Source organism: Syngnathus scovelli, chromosome 4, assembly GCF_024217435.2.
Source record: "Syngnathus scovelli strain Florida chromosome 4, RoL_Ssco_1.2, whole genome shotgun sequence".
In the NCBI taxonomy this organism is placed as follows: Eukaryota; Metazoa; Chordata; class Actinopteri; order Syngnathiformes; family Syngnathidae; genus Syngnathus; species Syngnathus scovelli.
In genome coordinates, this window is record NC_090850.1 from 17,173,349 (window position 1) to 17,191,807 (window position 18,459).

Genomic DNA, 18,459 nt, shown 5'->3' on the forward strand with positions numbered 1-18,459 from the left:
CAAGTCTGTTAATGTAAATTGTGTGGGATGTTGAAGTAATTGTGTGTGTCTGCTTCATTGTGTGTACACTTTCTAGTTGTTAAGGTATTAAGCAGGTTAATCCCAGATACTCTTTGAGGAAACTACTGCTTAAAACACACACGCATAGACACATACACACACACACACACACACACGCACACACACAAACACACACCTACTGTACCTTCTATGCCAGAGCAGCTGGTTAGTGTATAGCATGCTATCACTTTCATTTAAATGTCTTTTAATCAATGAAATTAAAAGTACATTTAGAGCGGAGAATTCCATAGTAACTCAATTGCATATCAATCTTCACTAAGTATTTGGAACCCAGTAAAAGTGTGATAGTTATTTAATGATGATGTATCAACTCATTATCATAAGAGAAAACTATATGATCGATGATGATTTCCATACGTTGTTCCATTGGTGATACCTTCAATGCAGTTAATTAAAAAAACATGTTAATCGTTTTATATTTGTTACCCTCACGCCTCAGTTCTTCCCAAAATATGTATACCCTCACACATGTGCTCTACCAGGTAGTTCTTCAGCCTCCAGTGGCAGCACGATAATTGGTGAGAATACAGGAGTGTTCATTGGAGGCCTGCCAAAAGAGTTTGCTCTGCAGCGAAAAGATTCAGGTGAGTCAAACTCCATTCTCTCTTGACATATGAATGAAATTAGCTGACATTTTGGGGGGGATAATTCTAAAGGCTTTTTCTGATGTAATTGTCTCCTTGGAAACATCTGGTCATTCTAAGGTCAAGAATTTAATTGAATTGTGTCTGCACTCTGGATGCATATTTTAAGCATAGAACCAACGTTGTAAAAACCTTTTAAGACTGATGGTTCGAGGGTTTTTTTTTCTGTTCTTGTCTGTGCCCACCAGGGTCTGCCCAGCTGATGCGACAGGGTTTCTCTGGTTGCCTGAGAGACCTACGTTTCAAGATGACTGACAGCCCCTCGGAGCAGTGGAGATCTCTGGACTGGACAAAAGCCACAAATAAAATGTCAGCCTATGAAAGCTGGGAGGGATGCCCCATTCATACTGTGGAGGGAGCCCATTTTCTGGGTCATGGTAGGACAAACTTGATTGTTGTTGATAATGGTACAGATTTCTAGCTTGAGTGATGTTATTGTACTTGTCATTTTAATGCTTGGGGAAGCTGAGATTTGCAAGTCGGGAGTATATTAAGTGGGGATCATCAATCACATGTAATTCATCATCGAGTTTTAGATCTGCTCCCTCGCTGACTACTTAGCGAAGCTACTTATGTTTCAATGCTCTTCCCCTTTTGTGTTTAGGTTACCTGGAGTTAAATGAAGATGTGTTTGGTGGAGGAAAGGACTTTGACATTTCAATGGAGTTCAGAACAGATCAACTGAATGCACTTTTGCTCTTTACATACAACACAAAGACAGATGACTACATGCTGGTAAGTTTTTGAAAAAAAAGAGCAGATCGTTATACAATGGACAACATTGTGATAGTTCTGTTGATGCATGCGTTTAGGTGGAGCTGAAGAGCGGTCTCCTGTCATTCCTTCTTTCCACCGGAGGTCACGTGACCGAGCTTAGCATGTGGGCGGGGCTTAGCTACTGCGATGGAGACTGGAAGCAGCTTTCCTTGGCGAAACACAGCTCGCTCATCTCTGCCGTTGTCGATGACTGGGCAGAGGAGACAAGGGAAGCGGGAACGGCGGGGAGGCTGCAGGTTAACTCACCGTTATACGTGGGTGGAGTGCCCCCTCAACTCAAACACAGGGCTCTGGACATCCACAGTCACAGACACGGTGAGATATATATGTCCAAAAGAATCAGCCAAATTTGATTTCATTTAATTATATTGGGGTCTCTTTCTAAATTGTCAATGATTTTTTTTTTTTTTTGCTTGTACAAGTGGACTCACATGATGCATAAGGGAGACCTGTAAAACTTAATAATAATAAGAGTTGTGTCAAAAATATGAAATAATAATGCTCATACAGGCATTAATTTACCAATGCAATGACCCAACTTATGAACTTATGAGCCGTTGTTCAGATGGATGTTTTCCTTTTTTTTTTTTTTTTTGCAATAACTTGATAAGATAATTTTTTAATATGTGTCTGGTTACAAAGTGAATGCGTGCAACTCGTATCACTGTTCATGTACAATATTATTGTGGTGTTAAACTGCATACATCTAAATTAACAAGGTGAGTCAGTGAAGTTCTAGGCCGTTATTATGATAACCCACATTTACCAACACTAAATGAAGTCAGGACTTGATGAACAAGATGCAATACTGAGACACAAACTTCATTCTTCTATCCTCTTCTCCTCTCCATTTCCCTTTCTCCCCTGTCCGTCCTCACAGGCTTTGGAGGTTGCATAAGAGGCCTCACCATTCAAAGTGATAAAACAAGCCCTCCTGTCAGTCAAAGTGTTAATCTCTCCGTAGCCTCGGGACGCTCCGTTAGAATCTACCTCGACGGCTGTCCTAACAGTGAAAGTCGTTACAACTGCAGGGGGAATGATTCAGTGTTGGCCTTCACTGGTAGAGAGACACACGCCTTTGATTACAGTCTGCAGCCATTCACTGGTAAGAATTGCAAATCATCTTTTTCATCAACTCTTTCCGTCTGACCCGTAGACTGTATAAGATGAGTGCATTTGAGAAGTATGATGTCACACTTGCCTGCAATTACCGGTGAATCTCCTCAGTGGAATGTGAATTTCTGTAGCCAACATGTGATGCATATTTCAAGGTCACCAACTCTTTTGACAACTGCAAGTTTGATCTCATTCATGTATTACATCAAAACAAATAAACTGAATACGAGGTATGCACCAAGCCACTCCAGATAAATGCTGAAGCTTTATGGGTTAGCTGGGCTCCCTTGGTCCTCTGAGGGGGAAAAAAAAACATCTGAACATCAGGCTTTTTCAGCATGACATTGGTCCATAAACATTACTGAGAGCGGAGATTTACGTGGCTTTCACAGACAGTCCCGCACACATACGTACATTTTCCAAAATTACATTTGACCTTGCGTGAGCTGTAGGCGGTGCAGTGCACTTTTTACTTTGCTGTGTTTTAAAATTGAAAATGCAAATTCGAATGTGTGGGGCAAAGTCAAGGGAAATGAATATGAAGCTCACCAAGAAGGCCGCGGAATTATGTTTAGTGACACAAAAGGGAACTTGCTAAACCTTTGCAGGGTTTCTGTCAGCAGAATGACAAATATGTTTTCAAAGGACACACACATAAAATTCAGACAATATTTTTAATAATAATAATAATAATATATTTTATTCATACGATGATCAGATAAATAAATTCCTTGTATATATGCATTGGCTTCCCTCATTGTTAAATATTTAGCTTCAGTCTTTTCGTTATGTTTGCTCAGTTTGGTCAGTTTTGTAAAGTCCTATGTACATTTCAATTAATCTTGTCATTTAGCTGTCACATCATCCATAAAACACCAGTGAGCCCATTCAATTAGCATCCATACATTCCGATGCCATCACACTGCCGCCGTCACATTTGACACATGATGGAATACGCTTATGATCATGGGCTTAATATTTTCCCTCCCATATAGAATAGGATTCCAGAACTTAATATGTACTGTTTTTACATTCATGAAAAACCGAAAATGTGTTGTACCGAAAATCTTTGTCATGCCTTTTTTTTTTCTTTCTTCTCTCTCTAACCTCCTGCTGCCATGTGCATTCACACATACATAAGAATACTTGTACAGGATCATAGCTCTGGGCGCAGGAGGCTGGACAGCTTCGCCTTGGCAAAGAGGACGCAGCTGCGGCAAAAGTAAGACAATATTGTTATCTAATTTAACGACCTTGTTTCCATTCACAAATCCTCCTACAAAACTGTTTAAGCCCTGCTATGACTCAAGGCAAACGGGAACTACTCCCACCTGTTGCATGTTCTCAAGAGATTTTGGACGGGAAAAAAAAACCCTACTACATCTTGTACAGTATGTGAGAGTCATCCCGAGCTAGTGATATTACACACGCCTGACGCTATGAGAGATTGATAAAGCCACTATAAAGGGCATCCCAGTAAAAGGCTGTTAACCCAGAATGGCCCGACTTCTCCCTTGTGTAATATAAAGCTGCTCATTAGTAGTGAACGATACACTGGTAGGTCTGCTGTGCTGTGACCACACAGAGGAATGGAGGGGAGGTGCTAATAAATACATTAAGAAGCCAGGGAAGAGGCGAGCCGGGAGGATTGTGAGGCAAAGGTGAGCGCTTATGGAGGAGGGACAGCGAGAATGAAAATGGAGAAAAAAGCTGCAAAATGATTGAGTAATCATGGCTGGAGTGAAAGTGGAGAAGTAGTATTGGCATCGAGAGGAAATTACTCTTCGGTCATAAAATAATTTGTGATTCTGGAAGTATTTTCCATTAAAGAATTGCATGTCAGACAGAAATGATAAAAGAGCTGCTTGGTGGTGTTAAAAAAATAAATAAAAATTGTACACAATGTTTAGCATTCTCTTGAAGTTGTTTCGTCAACACATTGTAAATCGTCCGGGATGAGAATAGGCGACGACTCGCGACAGATGTATAGAAACACGCAAAGATGGATGGAGACAGGAAGTGAAGAGGATGAGGCTGGTTTGACAGTAGACGGCCCTCCTGGCATGTTCCGAAAGGGAAGGCGAGTACGGCTGAAAAGGAGGGAGGTTGATTACAGTGAAATATAGCCCAGAATGAATGGGCGGCTCTACTAAATCAGCGCTCAAAAAGTTACTACTCTCATAAATACTATTTATGCTAATAGCAGGCATGATTTAGTGGGCCTATTAAACCATGTAAAGATGGGGGAGGCTTTTACTTTAACCTCTTGTACTTCCAACCTGTTGTTTTGGCTTGTTTTTATGTTTTTTTGGTCTTTATTTTGAACAGGATTGACTAACTAATGCCATATTCACCACTGTGTATTTCTCTATTTTTTTTCTTCTCAATAAATAGACGTAATTTTTTAAATTGGTCAGTCAGTAACGGGAATGATTGTCCCTTTTTACTTTTTTGCTACCTTAAATTTTTTTTTCTTGCTACTCCAAAAATATAACCATATTATTTATTTTTTCAGCACATCAAATAATCCCCTCTATTTCTCTCACTCTAGTACCAAGCTTCATTCCACCTCCCTCTGCTATGCAGTGTCTGAATGGCTTCAGTGCCAAGGTGAGCTGGGCTCCACCCACTGGTGATGTCAGAGGTGTGATTGACAGGTATGAGTTGCAAGCCTACCAAAGAGATCAGCCAGAGATGCCACCGATCAAAACCGTACACCTGGCTAATGGAAACTTCACAGGTAAAATGTTCTAACATGTTCTTTTCCCACCATATTTTGTAAAAACACATCGCCGCTGTCCTTTTCACTCACTGTGGGGTCTTCCTGACAAACGCAAACCCGTTAATGTCTCCTTGGCGAGCGCCCAGCATTTGCCGACCGTGTTCATTTGGAGCAAGACACTCAAGACTATCCCCATGATGTCATATCTTGGCATCGCTCCTTCCAACTCTCTCTCATTTTTCGATCTTTCCTCACTTCGTCTTCGGCAACGACGACAATGATGACGCCGTCCGCTCCTGCTATTCGTCGCCCGTCTCATCCACGCTTCCATGTCTCCGGGCAAATATGAAGATGAGCTTGCCCGTCCCAGTCGTTCTCAACGTCTCCCAATCGTCTCGATGTCCCCTCCCCTCCCCTCGCTCTTTGCCAGACATAATGTCTATCCGTGATAAGGCTTCCTGTTAATTTATGACGGCCTCGACATCCGACTGTGGAATCACACCAACGGCTAGAAAACACAGAACGCAAATGAGGGTGTAATGGCAGTGGAGTGGGGCCCTGGCCTCTAATTGAATTAAAAGACGGGCAGCAACCGGAGAGGGAGAGCGAGAAGGGGAGAGCGAGGCTCTATCAGACAAGTAGAGGTTGACTGAGGATGAGTGGGGGGAACAGTGAAAAAGTGGATGGGGACAGAGAAAAACAATAAAAGGACACTCCACTTGCCAACTGCCGTACTTCTACATAGCAACAGCGTCAGAGAGCTGATGACCAAAGTACTTGGCGACATCAGCCTCAAGAGCAGGACACACACACGCAAGCGGAAAGCGTAATACATGCCGTTAGTACGTTTAAGGGAATTGGAATTTTACAGCCAAAGTCCATAAGTATAAAAATATGTATATATATTTGAATATTTTGTTTTAAGACACAAAGTCCTTCTATAGGTTGTCTTTGAAAATCACTCCTCAGTTTTAAGTCAGTGCTCCTCTTTTTCAGGCGTGTTGTCCGGTCTCACTCCGGCCACTCAATACGTGGTCACTGTAAGTGCTTGTTTTACGTCTGGTTGCACAGAGAGTCTTGGCAATGAGCACTCTGATGTTACTGATTTGAGATCAGTCCTCGAAACTCCAGAGGAAGGTACGACCAAACACTTCACCGTAGACCGAGCACACACACACACGCGCGCACCAATCTGACATTTGTAAGACGAAAGAAAAATATTTAACTAAACAGCAGTGGGAAAATGAGGACAAATGGAAGGACTAGTTATGTCGTTTTGCTGAGTGGCACAGTGAGATACTTTTTTTTTTCTACATGAATCTGCCGTGGGACTAGCGTGTCTTGTTGGGGTGTTAATGTGACAGTTGGGGTCAGCGGAGATGTAGCAAAAATCAATTTGAAGTAAAAGAGGGAAAAAAAGATTACTATTGATCCACCTTGAGTCTTGAGTTAAGATACTGCACGGTGTTAGAGACAGAATATATCCATAAGGAAAACAAATACACACACATAAAAAAAAACCTCACTTCCCCTAAAGCTCAGAAGCATTTTTTTCAACATCAACAATTGTAATAATAGAACATTGGGGATTACGTGATTCTTTTTTCATGTTTTTTATCAGTATGCCTTTTCAATGTTGGACACTACTGTAGGGCAACAGTCATACAATAAATGGAAAGTTCCAGGACCGGTGTCACATTGCAAATTGGGCGATCACACAAAGCCTGGTCAAGCAAGTAGAGAGATTTCAGACACAACGATGTACTTCTTGATTTTCTACTTTACGATACTCGGGATGTTGTGAGCAGCCAAATTGTTGTGGTAAAGCAGCCTCAAGTTGTCCTGCCATAATGCCGGCCTCTTCTCACACTTAGAACAAAACAAATGTCCCGCATTGAATTAAGTGGGGTTTGAAATACTTTCTGGCAACACCAGTCTTTGAACTTAATTAATATTTTAACCTTTTTTATTTCAAAAATGAACACATTAATTTTCCTCATCAGCTCCTGATGCCGTTTTTGCTCCAACTGCACTCTCCTCACCTTCAGCTCTTTTTGTCACCTGGAAACCTCCCGCAAGGTAACACGGACACCAGCATACACAGCGCTTACTTGGATACAGTACACAATCTCATCTTTTATTTTTTTTTCCCATGTTGCGGATCATTGGCTTTCCAGGCATTTAATAGTTGGTTAAATATGTGACAACTGGCTGTGAGTTTGCAGCAATTGCAGAATTCCATTCAGTACCTTGAACGTCGCACATTACTACTAATAATAATAATAATTTCCTGCACTACAATATATGGCATACTATCTTCTGCCCATATTTTTTTAACATTTGGATTATTTTCCCAGTGTTTAAAGAATAATTTGAAAGCATCTAAATGCCAATATTTAAGACCGTATTAACTAGTGAATAATGATCCCCATCTGACTTTTTTGTGCCACTGATAGGCCCAATGGTGTCATCACAGAGTACCGCCTCTATCAGAATAACCAAATGGTCTACAGCGGGGAGGAGGGACACCACAACATTACCGGTATGCCGAGAGCAATAATGCACGTGTGTGTGTGTGTGTGCGTGCGTGCGTGCGTGCGTGCGTGCGTGCGTGCGTGCGTGCGTGCGTGCGTGCGTGCGTGCGTGCGTGCGTGCGTGCGTGCGTGCGTGCGTGCATGTGCGTCTGTGTGTGTCTGTGTGTGTGCATGTCCCAGCCTCAGGACCCAGCCGTAGTGTAAAAAAAAAAAAAAAAGGGGGAGTAAGGAAAAGCAAAATGGAGGTTATTTGCATTTGAAAGAGCCAAACGAGAGCATCGCTATTCTTACCATGGGGATAGCACTTTAAAATACACACACTTGAAACTGCGGCAGCAGAGAAACAAAGAACACTACATAACGGCACAATTGCCAACACACAGTTTGAAAATGTTCACCTGAGATACTTAAAAAGGGGACAAAACACATGATCCACTCCTGAGACATCGGATGCAAATAAAGACATAGTGAGACAGTGGTTATGAGATGCAGAAGCTCTCATAAGTATACAAACACACATTCTACACAAAGCAGAAAGAATCTCCTCATATTTGATAAGAGTACAGTAAATTAGCCCCGATTCTTACATTATGCAGTGCATGCGTCTCTATTTGGGTCAATGAAGGCAACAGATAGATCATTCATACTGGTTTAATAATGTGTCTGATGTTCATGTTGATTGGAAGGATTATGGCCATAGTAATTATGCAGTATGCAAGGGAGGGGCAGCGGGAGCGCCTGTGACACACTAAGAGAAACAACCACAAAGGAAACAAGGAATATTTTAGTCCAAATAATCCGGGGCTGCAATTTGGCCTGAGAGACAGTGGGAAAAAAATTCCCTCACAGGACACTTTGTTAGGTACAAAAAAGACATACAATAAAAAAAAGCAGATGTTTTTTTTTTTTTGGGGACGTGTAAATGCAATCTATGAGAACAATTAAACACTGCTATGTTAATATTTCGGTGACTGCATGAGTCAATACAGCGTTTTTTATTTGGTCTTCTTACTGCAAGTGTACCTAATATTGTGGCTATGGCGTGTAGCTTTCTTGTCATGCTTGGATTAGTTTTATGAAACGATGCCATCATTCATCCTCTGCGTCTGTTTCATGCCGCCTCGCTGTGCATTTCAGGGCTTGGCGTCTATACTGCTCACGTACTGCTGCTGTCTGCATGCACTGCTGTGGGATGCACCAACAGTTCAAAGGTCACAGTGTTGACCTCTCAGCTTCCTCCCGGCCCGCTACGAGCACCAACTCTGACCTTGCTCGACTCGCGGACCATTCTGGTGGAGTAAGCGCTCGCTGTTGTTGACACATTCTGAAAATTGCGACTGCATGAAGGGATGGAAGAGCGATAAAGGCGTCTCATAGCTGTGCATATACTGTAGAAGGAGGGAAAGGGCAACGGCGTTGTGGTGACCTTCTGAAGTTGTGTTTACCATGCAGAATATTCACTTGACACACTGCACTTGACCTTTCCTCTCTAGAGGGAGGAAGATAAATCTCTTACACCTTTTACCGTCCTGGTCATTTGGAAATGTCGCCGGACTTTGTGTACGTGTTTACGAGTGCGGCGCGTCCACGAGAAGTTATGGGAAATGAAAAAGACTTAAATGCAGCCAAACACAATATTTGGTTTCTTCCTTTTACATTATGTCTTAGCAGACGCTAGATGATGACGTTAAGAAAAATATTTTGTGTACAATTGTACTAGTTACCGAAACTGCATCTTCAACATGTTCTAATTCTGTAAACATAAACGTCTTGTCAAATTGTAAAACTGGTGTTCCGCGGGTGATTTCGGCTCTAAATTCACCTGCTGTGGGAAGGAGTATGTATTGCCTTGTTAGCACATTGACAACAGGCAGGGGTCAAAAGATCACACGTGGTCAATATTTCCCTATTATGTCTGTGAGAAAGGCCGAGGAAGACAGAAATGTGCAACATCTATGAGAAAAATGAAGAGGGAGAAAGGTGATTAATTGAAAGCTTGACAGGGAGGGGAGGAAATGGAAGGAAGTGAGTGTGAGAGACTGTGAGAAAGGTTGAGGGAGGCTCCGGGATGGGGATGAAGCAATATCAGCAGATTTATGCTCTGCCCTCGGATCACAAAAAAGGATATTTGCACAGGGAAATGCGAGCTTTCCTAAACATCAAGCTTTTTGAGTGCTACTCGACAAAGTATAAATCTTATAAAGAATGTGATAGATTAGTCAGAGCGGCTAATTGTGTGCTAACACATGCTTATCAGTCACCCCACGACTGGCGGAACCAAAAAATTCATCACATTTTAAAATTACCACCCCTTTGCAAACACCCTAAAGGGAGTTGGCCTCCTCAGGGGTTGAACTGAATTTTAGAAAGATTTATATGTTAATTAATGGATTATTAGTTTTATTATTTCCTAGTGTAATTATGCAAAATGCTTGACTTTATTGTAACATATTATATTGTATTCTCTCCATCATCAGGTGGTCTCGCCCCTCTCAAGTCAATGGTGTTCTGGAGTTCTATTCCATCCTGGTGTCACAGAATGGGGCGGAGCCTACCATAGTCCACAACAGTTCTGAACTTGTTGAAGAGCACGCGCTCCGCGACCTCACCCCTGGCACGGCCTACACCATCACAGTGGCCGTGAGTCTTTTGATTTGGTTTTCAATCCTTACTTTCTCTTGAATCCTTGAACGTGTTTTTGTGTGTCCGCTGCAGGCTTGCACAGGCGGTGGCTGCACACGAAGCCCCTCTGCTCAGGCTGTCACTGAGGAAAGCACCCCGGAGAATGTCCCGGCACCACTGGTCACCCCTTTGTCCCCGCATGCTCTGCACATCAGCTGGACACCTCCTGATACTCCAAATGGTGAGGCATGTTTTAATTTTGCAATCATGATCCCCCATCCATGGTAGAACGTCCAAGTAGAAGACATTTATGTTGAGACCACACATGGGGGCTAAAAAGAATGGTTGAATATGAATCATATGAATATGCATAGTATGAAGAGAGAGAGAGGGAGAAACCAGAAGACCATACCGTGCAAGAAGAGCGCGCCGCCTTCCTTTGCTCCTTTAAGTGGAGGAAAAGTGCTCCCTTTTGACTGAGCAGAGAACTGCATGCTAGAGCGCATCTCCTCGCAGCCTTTCCTTTTCTGCCCCTTTTCCTCTGTCTGGTACTTTTTACCTCCATTCAGTCTGTCCCGCAGCCAATTAAAATGTGTTGTATGCTACAGACCTGCTTTGATTGAGGATTGGGGACGCACGAGATTGTAGTTTCAATGTGCAATGTTTAAAATTCCAATTTCATTAAAACTTATTAAGCATTGATTTAGTTGAGCAAAAATACATTTTTAATGCAAATTCCACAAATTTTCTGGCATAAAATTCCCACATTGAAGAACTTGAGACTAAATACATTATTATGAATTATGAGTTTTTATATTTTTTTACACCCTTCAATGTTTGTCTGGCATCAGTGTGCGAGTAAACAGGATTTGCAATGTTGCTGCGATGTTGTGACTTTCGGGTTTTCCATCAGGAGTCGCCTCTATAAGTTGCTCGCATACTTTGTTTGGCATAGTTTTTATTATTTTATTATGAAATAAACTACTTGAATGCCTTTCACATTTTTTTCAACAAGAGTTTGAGTTTAGTCAAGAATTCCTAACATATTTTGTTTCTTTTAAGACAAATTGTTTACCTCTGTCAACATGAGGAAACTCTCTCTCTCTCTCTCTCTCTCTCTCTCTCTCTCTCTCTCTCTCGCGCGCTCCCTCTCTCCCTCTCAGGATTTATGAATCCATTTCAATGTATGTATGAGATTCAGTTTTCGTAACAAAGATCTCCTGTAGCTTTGGCTAACACCACTTAGCGCACAATACGCCGACATATCCATGAACTGACTACAGTGTGATAACAAAACCAAATAAATGGAGTGAGGAAAACCATGTAAGGAATTGCCAGCCAATTTCACAGCTTCCAACATACAAACGTATATTATCAAATGGTATTGCCATGCTCGTTAACGAATGTGTAATTCCATAATGTGTGTGTGCGCGTGCGGTGTAGATTGTGTGTGTTTTAGGCTTAATGCCACATGAGTGCATTTCGCTCCATAAAGCCTGTGATGTGTGCGCATATTAGCCAGGGTAAATTACTTAAACCTTTCCTCATCTGACGACAGAAATGTATAACAAGGGAGACACTTAATCACGATTACCTGACTTCTTCATTGTTAACAAGCTTTCAGTTATTAACTTAAAAAAAAAGGCAGAGGAGCGCAACGCCCTTTTCTCCATTCTCTTTTTTTTTGTCAAGAAATGAAAATGACAATGGTGATGGTTAGCGAGAAGTGAGATTTTGTATTATTTTCCCCTCACTCGTCCTGTCTCCCTCTCTCTCTTTCTCCTCCTTCTCCCCAATTCCAGGGGGATTTGTGGGGGATAATCCTCTCGGGGATTAGGTCGGGGCAACACGCAGACAAAGAGGGGAAATAAGCCTGTTATGCATTGGCTGCTTCATTTCCCAACCTGTCTTTATTACAGCCTATACTGATATGGGCTTATTCATACACACACACACACACACACACACACACGCACACACACACACACACACACACGCATCAGCACACACAAACATAGCGACACCCTCACATGCATGTGATTGGCCACATTAAGAGCTCCCCTGATGTAACCGGTGTCCACAGGGTTTTTGTGTCTTCATTTTCCTGATAGGTGTGTGTATCTGTATTGAGCAATAATAAAACCCACACATGATTAAAGCAGAGTAGACTCTTAGTTCTTACCACTGATCTTTTGAGCCCCCGCAGTATGCATTTTTATGAAGGAAAGGTACATTTGGGTGCCATTCTCCTTTTTTTTATTAGGTGGAGGTAATGTAATGTAATTATTGGGCTAGCGTCTATGCGCGCTTGGCCTAGTCCTGTATCTCGTGTCCGTGTGTAGTTTATATGCACACATACTTAATGGCACCAGTATGTGTGAGCGCATGGCATCGGTCTCTCTTGGGTTATTCTTTAAATCCCTCCGTTGTGTTACTGCTGTCTTTGTCTTTGAATGACACGTCTCAAGTCCCAGTTTCTTCTTTTTTTTTTTTTTTTTTTTTTTTTTACAATGCAACTCTATATTTTATTTTCACTTCCTGTAGATGTAATGGACAGGTGTCCCAATTCTTTTCATCTAAGTAGAATCACCAGTATGTCAAGCTTTACATTCTGATATATTTTTTTTTTTTCTCCTCAGGCATCATAACCAGCTACGGCCTTTGGATGGACAGTGTTCTTATATTCAACGCCAGTTCCTCCCAGAGTTTCTTTGAGGTGACGGAGCTTTCCCCGTGGAGCAGACACGTCCTGAGGCTGCAGGCGTGCACTGCTCGTGGCTGTGGCAAGGGACCAACGGTAAGTGAGATGCTATTGGCACACATCTATGTGTTGATTCATGTTGCCAACAAAAATTTAAGATACTGGCTTCACTTTTTTTTTAAATATTTTGAATTGGAGACATACTGCAGATGTTGCCAAAATTCCTTCTCTGAATAAGGTTGACCAAAATATGGGTCTTCTTATTGCAAGCATTATAAAACGTCTGTGCATTGATGTGCACGTGCGTGCTGCCGGGTGTCATAAAGGTGATCGATTCTCTCAGCTCAATAACGAGGGTCGCCGTGACGACACTGACATTTGCCGGCAAATGTCACTCCTTGCTCAACGATGCCTCTGACGACAGGCCGTATTTTGGGGCATTTTCCCAATACGGATGCTGTATTTAGTCAAACGCGGTGAGAAAAAAAACAGCTGACGCAGGCGAACAAGTAAAATAGAGGAATTAGAGCATATTCCTAACAAACACTCTGGCGATTAGCTTAAGTTGTATATCTGCATTTTTAACAGATTTTTGTTTTTCAAATCAGGTGCAAGTACGCACATTAGAGATGGCCCCCGAAGGGCCAATACTGCTAGAATTGACCAATCACAGCTCTCGGTCACTACGAGCCCGCTGGACTGCACCACCTCGACCTAATGGCTACATGAGCTACTCCCTACACCAAAAAAGTCAAGGTAATTCATATATCTAAGCAGAATATTTACGTTTTCAACATTTATACAGTTGAATCTCAAATTGTAGATATTTCTCAGGAAAAAAAAAACTTTAAAGTTTGCACAAAATTTTGGATGTCAAATTGCCATATATTGTCAACTTGTCATGATGTGACATATTTTATTTCCATTTCTGTTATTTCCTCTGAAACAAAAAAAAGAGGTTGTCTGGTAATCCATAATGCCTTGTGTTGCACTAGTTTAACAATCCAACCTTAAATTTTATTAGTTAACTTTTTTTTTTTTTTAAACCTCAGTGCTTCAGCATGATCAGCTTTTCCTGTGAGAATAACTTCAGGGCAAATAAGTAAAACGCAAGAATATGACTGCAAAGACTCTGTATACCGACACGGTAACTTTGGGTGAAAGTCACGAAGAAAAAAAAAGTGTTGCCTGATAAGAAGAATAATCAAATTGGTGTGGTGGTGGGGAAAAAAAACGTAGAAATGATTTCACCTGTGTATCTTGGGGAGAATTCATGAGACCAAAGTAAATAAAAAACAGAAAACAAAAGTATGAAGATTGAGTGAAGAACAAAGTCAAGTTGCTGTAAAACAACAGGATGAGAGATTCCCGCTTCCATAGATGCGTTGGAAAAAGATTGCAAGTCGGAACTACGCAACACATGACAAACAACAACAGTAGAAAGAGAGCCAATGCAAACAAGAAAAGTCGACAGAAAGGTGGGAAGAAGAAAATTGAACAAAATGAGAAAAGAACCACAAACTGGCACAGTGGTCCTTTAACTTGCACAGATTCATCAAGTCACGCACGCACACACGCACGCACTCTAGTCAGTGTTTGATCTGCGCCTCACTCAGGAACAGACAGATTAAAACAAGTGGAGGGAGGGATGGAAGAGATGCAGAAGAAAGAGAGATGGTGTCTCGCTCTAGTTCCCCATAAGCCAGTCTTGCTTTGATACACGCGGTGCCTTCATCAGTTCACACAGGCCTGATATGTGTTTGTGTGCGTCTGTCCATCTAAATATATTGGATAGGCTTCCATTGTGGGATTTTCTGATCCCTTTTCTTTGACTATCCTTGCATAACCTCAATATGGAAACCTCTCTTTTGATCATTCCCAGTTAGTATTCGTCTCTTTTCAACTCTTTCTCCCGCCTCCATTTCCCCGTTCCACGTGCGTATGTTTTATTAATCACATTCTCGCCATCACATGGATGACGCTAATAAATAAATGGCAGCGTGACCAAAATGGCTGTCGACGTACGCGACGTCCTCTCACGGCGCTTCTCTTATCTGTCGTCTGTCAGATGGCGACGCGGCGCTGGACGCGGGCACGGCTGCCGGCGGGTGGCTGACTTTGACGGACCTGCAGCCGTACACCGACTACAGTTTCTGGGTGGAAGGTTGCAACACGCAGGGGTGTGTTGAGAGCCCGACCCTTCACGTGACTACGTCTCCAGCAGGTAGAGCAAATGTATAAAGCTTCTTTGGCAAATATCTGACTTTGCTTGTCCTCGAATCTCATCACTGGGAAAATTTGGTTTATCTCATTCACTATCCCCAATAATAACTTTCCATGTGCATCAACAGGCTATATTTTGTAAATAGTTATTTTAAACCTAGACTTTCAATATATGATTAATTGATTTTCACCTTAGTTCAAGCTGATCAGTCCAAAGTGAAGGAACAAGAACACACATTTGCGCTTTAGTTAATTTTAAAGAGTTGAACAGACTCTAAATGTACCGCGCCCATTTCTCCAACAACAAAAACACCCACTCAGGAAAAGTTCCAGTGTTCAAGTTCAAAACAAAGACATGAGAAAGTATAAATTTTAAATAGCAGACGTTTCCTCTCTTTCCAGCCGGCTTTCTACCTCTGCGCCTCTGGCATCTCTTTAGACGTCTTTAAGGCAAACTGTCTTGATGCGTCCTTGTTCCGAGAAAGAACAGAGGCGAGCGAGCCGTGCGGGAGACACAAGAGGAGAGGAGGAGGAGAGCCGGCCCAGAGAAGTGAACATAAAAGTGCATAGTTTAAAACGATTAGTGACACCTCTGATATTGTACCTGCTAACGCAGCATGAGAGAGACAAAGGCTCACTCGTGTGTATGCGTGTGCGTGTTTGTACGTGTGTGTGCGTGCACGCGCCTAATAGCCATCCTTGTGCTAAGATGACTTGTGCAATCAGTGTGGTTGTAGTCGCGCCAGACCAGAGTGTTTGATTGAAGGGTCACTTCTTGGCACCCTCTTATTTTAACGCAGTCAAAACAACCAGCACACTTCTTTTCTCCTCTTATTTGCATCCCGTCTATCCTCGGGTCCCCTCCTTTGCCACCAAGAGTGTGGTCATCACCCTGACTCGAGATGTCATTTTCCGGCACAAATACTTTGATCACTCTTGAGAGTAAAAATGACCCGCTGAAGAGTTAAGCTTCCTGTGTTTGTTAAATAGAGACCACTTGTGCTGTCAGTTCATCTTTTATGTTATTTTGTCTTATAACAATATAGTGGGAGACAAAATTATGTGAACCCTTTGGAATGCTAACACGAGTGCAAGAAATACCACATGCACTCATGGAGCATTCATGGTGATGCTGTTCCTTTCTCTCCTCCTCCATTCCTCTCTCTTCAGCTCCAGACGGATTGTCTGCTTTGAGACTAAGTCATTCTACCAGCACCAGTCTAAATGTGTCTTGGTCCGAACCAACCCGCGCCAACGCCCCGGGCCCTCTTCGCTACGGCCTTCAAATGAAGACATCACCCCAGAAAACTATGATAAGGTGGAGCAAAATATGTTGCATGCAAATAAATGACAAAAAAATTAACTAGATGAAGTGGAGACAAAAAGCCACCAAAAAAGGAATTTCAGAGCGCAGGGGAGACAGACAGGTACAGAACATGAGCCCGAATAAAGCGAGCGGGGCTATGCATCTGATATGTATTCATTACATGCTTCCTGACAACAAATTGCAATTTAATCCAAGAAGAGGAGGCTCTCATTCTGTGGTAATAAATAAATGACTAGGTACATGTATTATATATCAGACAAGCATGCCCTCCTCTTCTTCTGCTTTGCAGATCTCATTGTTCCCTGATTTATTCATTCATTCATCCCTTGTGTCCATCTAATGCTAAATGGCCGCTGGTCCCTCATTTATGACAAGGCTCTCTTACTTTACCCCGCTTTTTCTTCATCGTGTACGAATACATGAGAGCCAAGCGGGTACCATGTGATTAAAAGCAATGAGGATGGTTCATGCAATTAACGGAGGGAGATACCTCTTTTACCGAACTGTTGATTGAATGTCTCGTGCACCGCTGACAAATGTCTGTGGATTTTAATGAAAACTTGATTATCACCATTCCATTTTTTTCATATGAGTGCTCTTGCATTAATGTCGAGTTCATTAGAGGCTCTATGAATAGCTTTTCCACAATGGTAAAATTGATAAAACATCCAGGCAATATTTGCTTTCACTTATAACTGGTATCTTTTGTTTATTGAAATAGGTTTATGAAATGTGTGCCACTAATGCCATTTGTTGGTTTGTTCATTATCAGGCTCCTGGAAAACATGACAGATACTTTCTCCTACAACGTGCCGGGCCTTTCTCCGTACACCGAGTATCAATTCCGACTTGTGGTGTCACACACACATGGACAGACTGCAGGCGTCTGGGAAACCCTCCGAACAGCAGAGGACCGTAAGTACACAGTGATTTTTCTTTATGGATTTGGAGTAACTCTAAAAAAAAGGGAAAAAGGGGAAACCCAAAGATGAGGAAGTTACTATAGCGACATGAACAGGCTGAACCTGACAGTGTGAGAAAGTGAGACCTGCTTAGTGTACTGTACAGTGCTTGAGTGTGTGTGTGTGTCCGTGTTTGTGTGAGTGACCTCGCCAGTGTCATTGTGGGCTAATTGTGGTAATAGAATCATATTAGCCACTGGTGCAGCCTCTTCAGTGAAAAGTTATATATTAATTAGCGGCACATTATTGCGGCATACATAATCATTAAGCGGCTGAGATTTGCATACGTTTGATCTGTGCGCATGTACGCAACACAAGATGTTTGTACAAATTCTAGTGGTGGTGCTCACACGAACACAAATGCACCTTGTACACTGGTGCTTTCAGGCTCACACACACAATTTGGATGTGCTATAGTATTAAATAATGCTCCCATTTCCCTCGACTTGGAATTCAGATTGACATTCAAAACACAAAATGTGACAAACAGAGCAATAGTTGTGTCAGTGTCAAAAATTAGGTCGAAGTGTACAATCCTTGACAATGTGTGACTTGGGGATGCAGCAGACTTCGCAGATGCTGGTTACATATTTGTGGGTCCCCATTATCAGGAACAAAAAAAAAATGAAATATTGCAGTAATTTGATTTTTTCCAGGCAATCTAGACATCAAAAATATGACTAAGATGAGATCATGTGTCAGTTTTCATTTTCATTTTAAGAGTGGAGAAGAAAACTATTGAGTGCAAAT

The 18,459-nt window shown here is 42.0% G+C and overlaps 1 protein-coding gene across 6 annotated transcripts in view; it reads left to right on the forward strand.

Annotated features, from left to right (window-relative positions):
• ush2a (Usher syndrome 2A (autosomal recessive, mild)) overlaps positions 1–18,459 on the forward strand; it is a 116,673-nt gene that overhangs the window by 41,920 nt on the left and 56,294 nt on the right. For all 6 annotated transcript variants that reach the window (XM_049719092.1, XM_049719089.2, XM_049719090.1 and 3 more), the window contains 18 exons: positions 564–665; positions 914–1,102; positions 1,330–1,460; positions 1,538–1,817; positions 2,383–2,607; positions 3,760–3,840; positions 5,170–5,358; positions 6,337–6,477; positions 7,344–7,419; positions 7,797–7,882; positions 9,012–9,171; positions 10,352–10,514; positions 10,590–10,737; positions 13,136–13,293; positions 13,806–13,953; positions 15,266–15,421; positions 16,591–16,738; positions 17,520–17,662. In XM_049719092.1, coding sequence (XP_049575049.1) covers positions 564–665; positions 914–1,102; positions 1,330–1,460; positions 1,538–1,817; positions 2,383–2,607; positions 3,760–3,840; positions 5,170–5,358; positions 6,337–6,477; positions 7,344–7,419; positions 7,797–7,882; positions 9,012–9,171; positions 10,352–10,514; positions 10,590–10,737; positions 13,136–13,293; positions 13,806–13,953; positions 15,266–15,421; positions 16,591–16,738; positions 17,520–17,662 — 2,724 coding nt within the window. The remainder of the gene's footprint in view (positions 1–563; positions 666–913; positions 1,103–1,329; positions 1,461–1,537; positions 1,818–2,382; positions 2,608–3,759; positions 3,841–5,169; positions 5,359–6,336; positions 6,478–7,343; positions 7,420–7,796; positions 7,883–9,011; positions 9,172–10,351; positions 10,515–10,589; positions 10,738–13,135; positions 13,294–13,805; positions 13,954–15,265; positions 15,422–16,590; positions 16,739–17,519; positions 17,663–18,459) is intronic.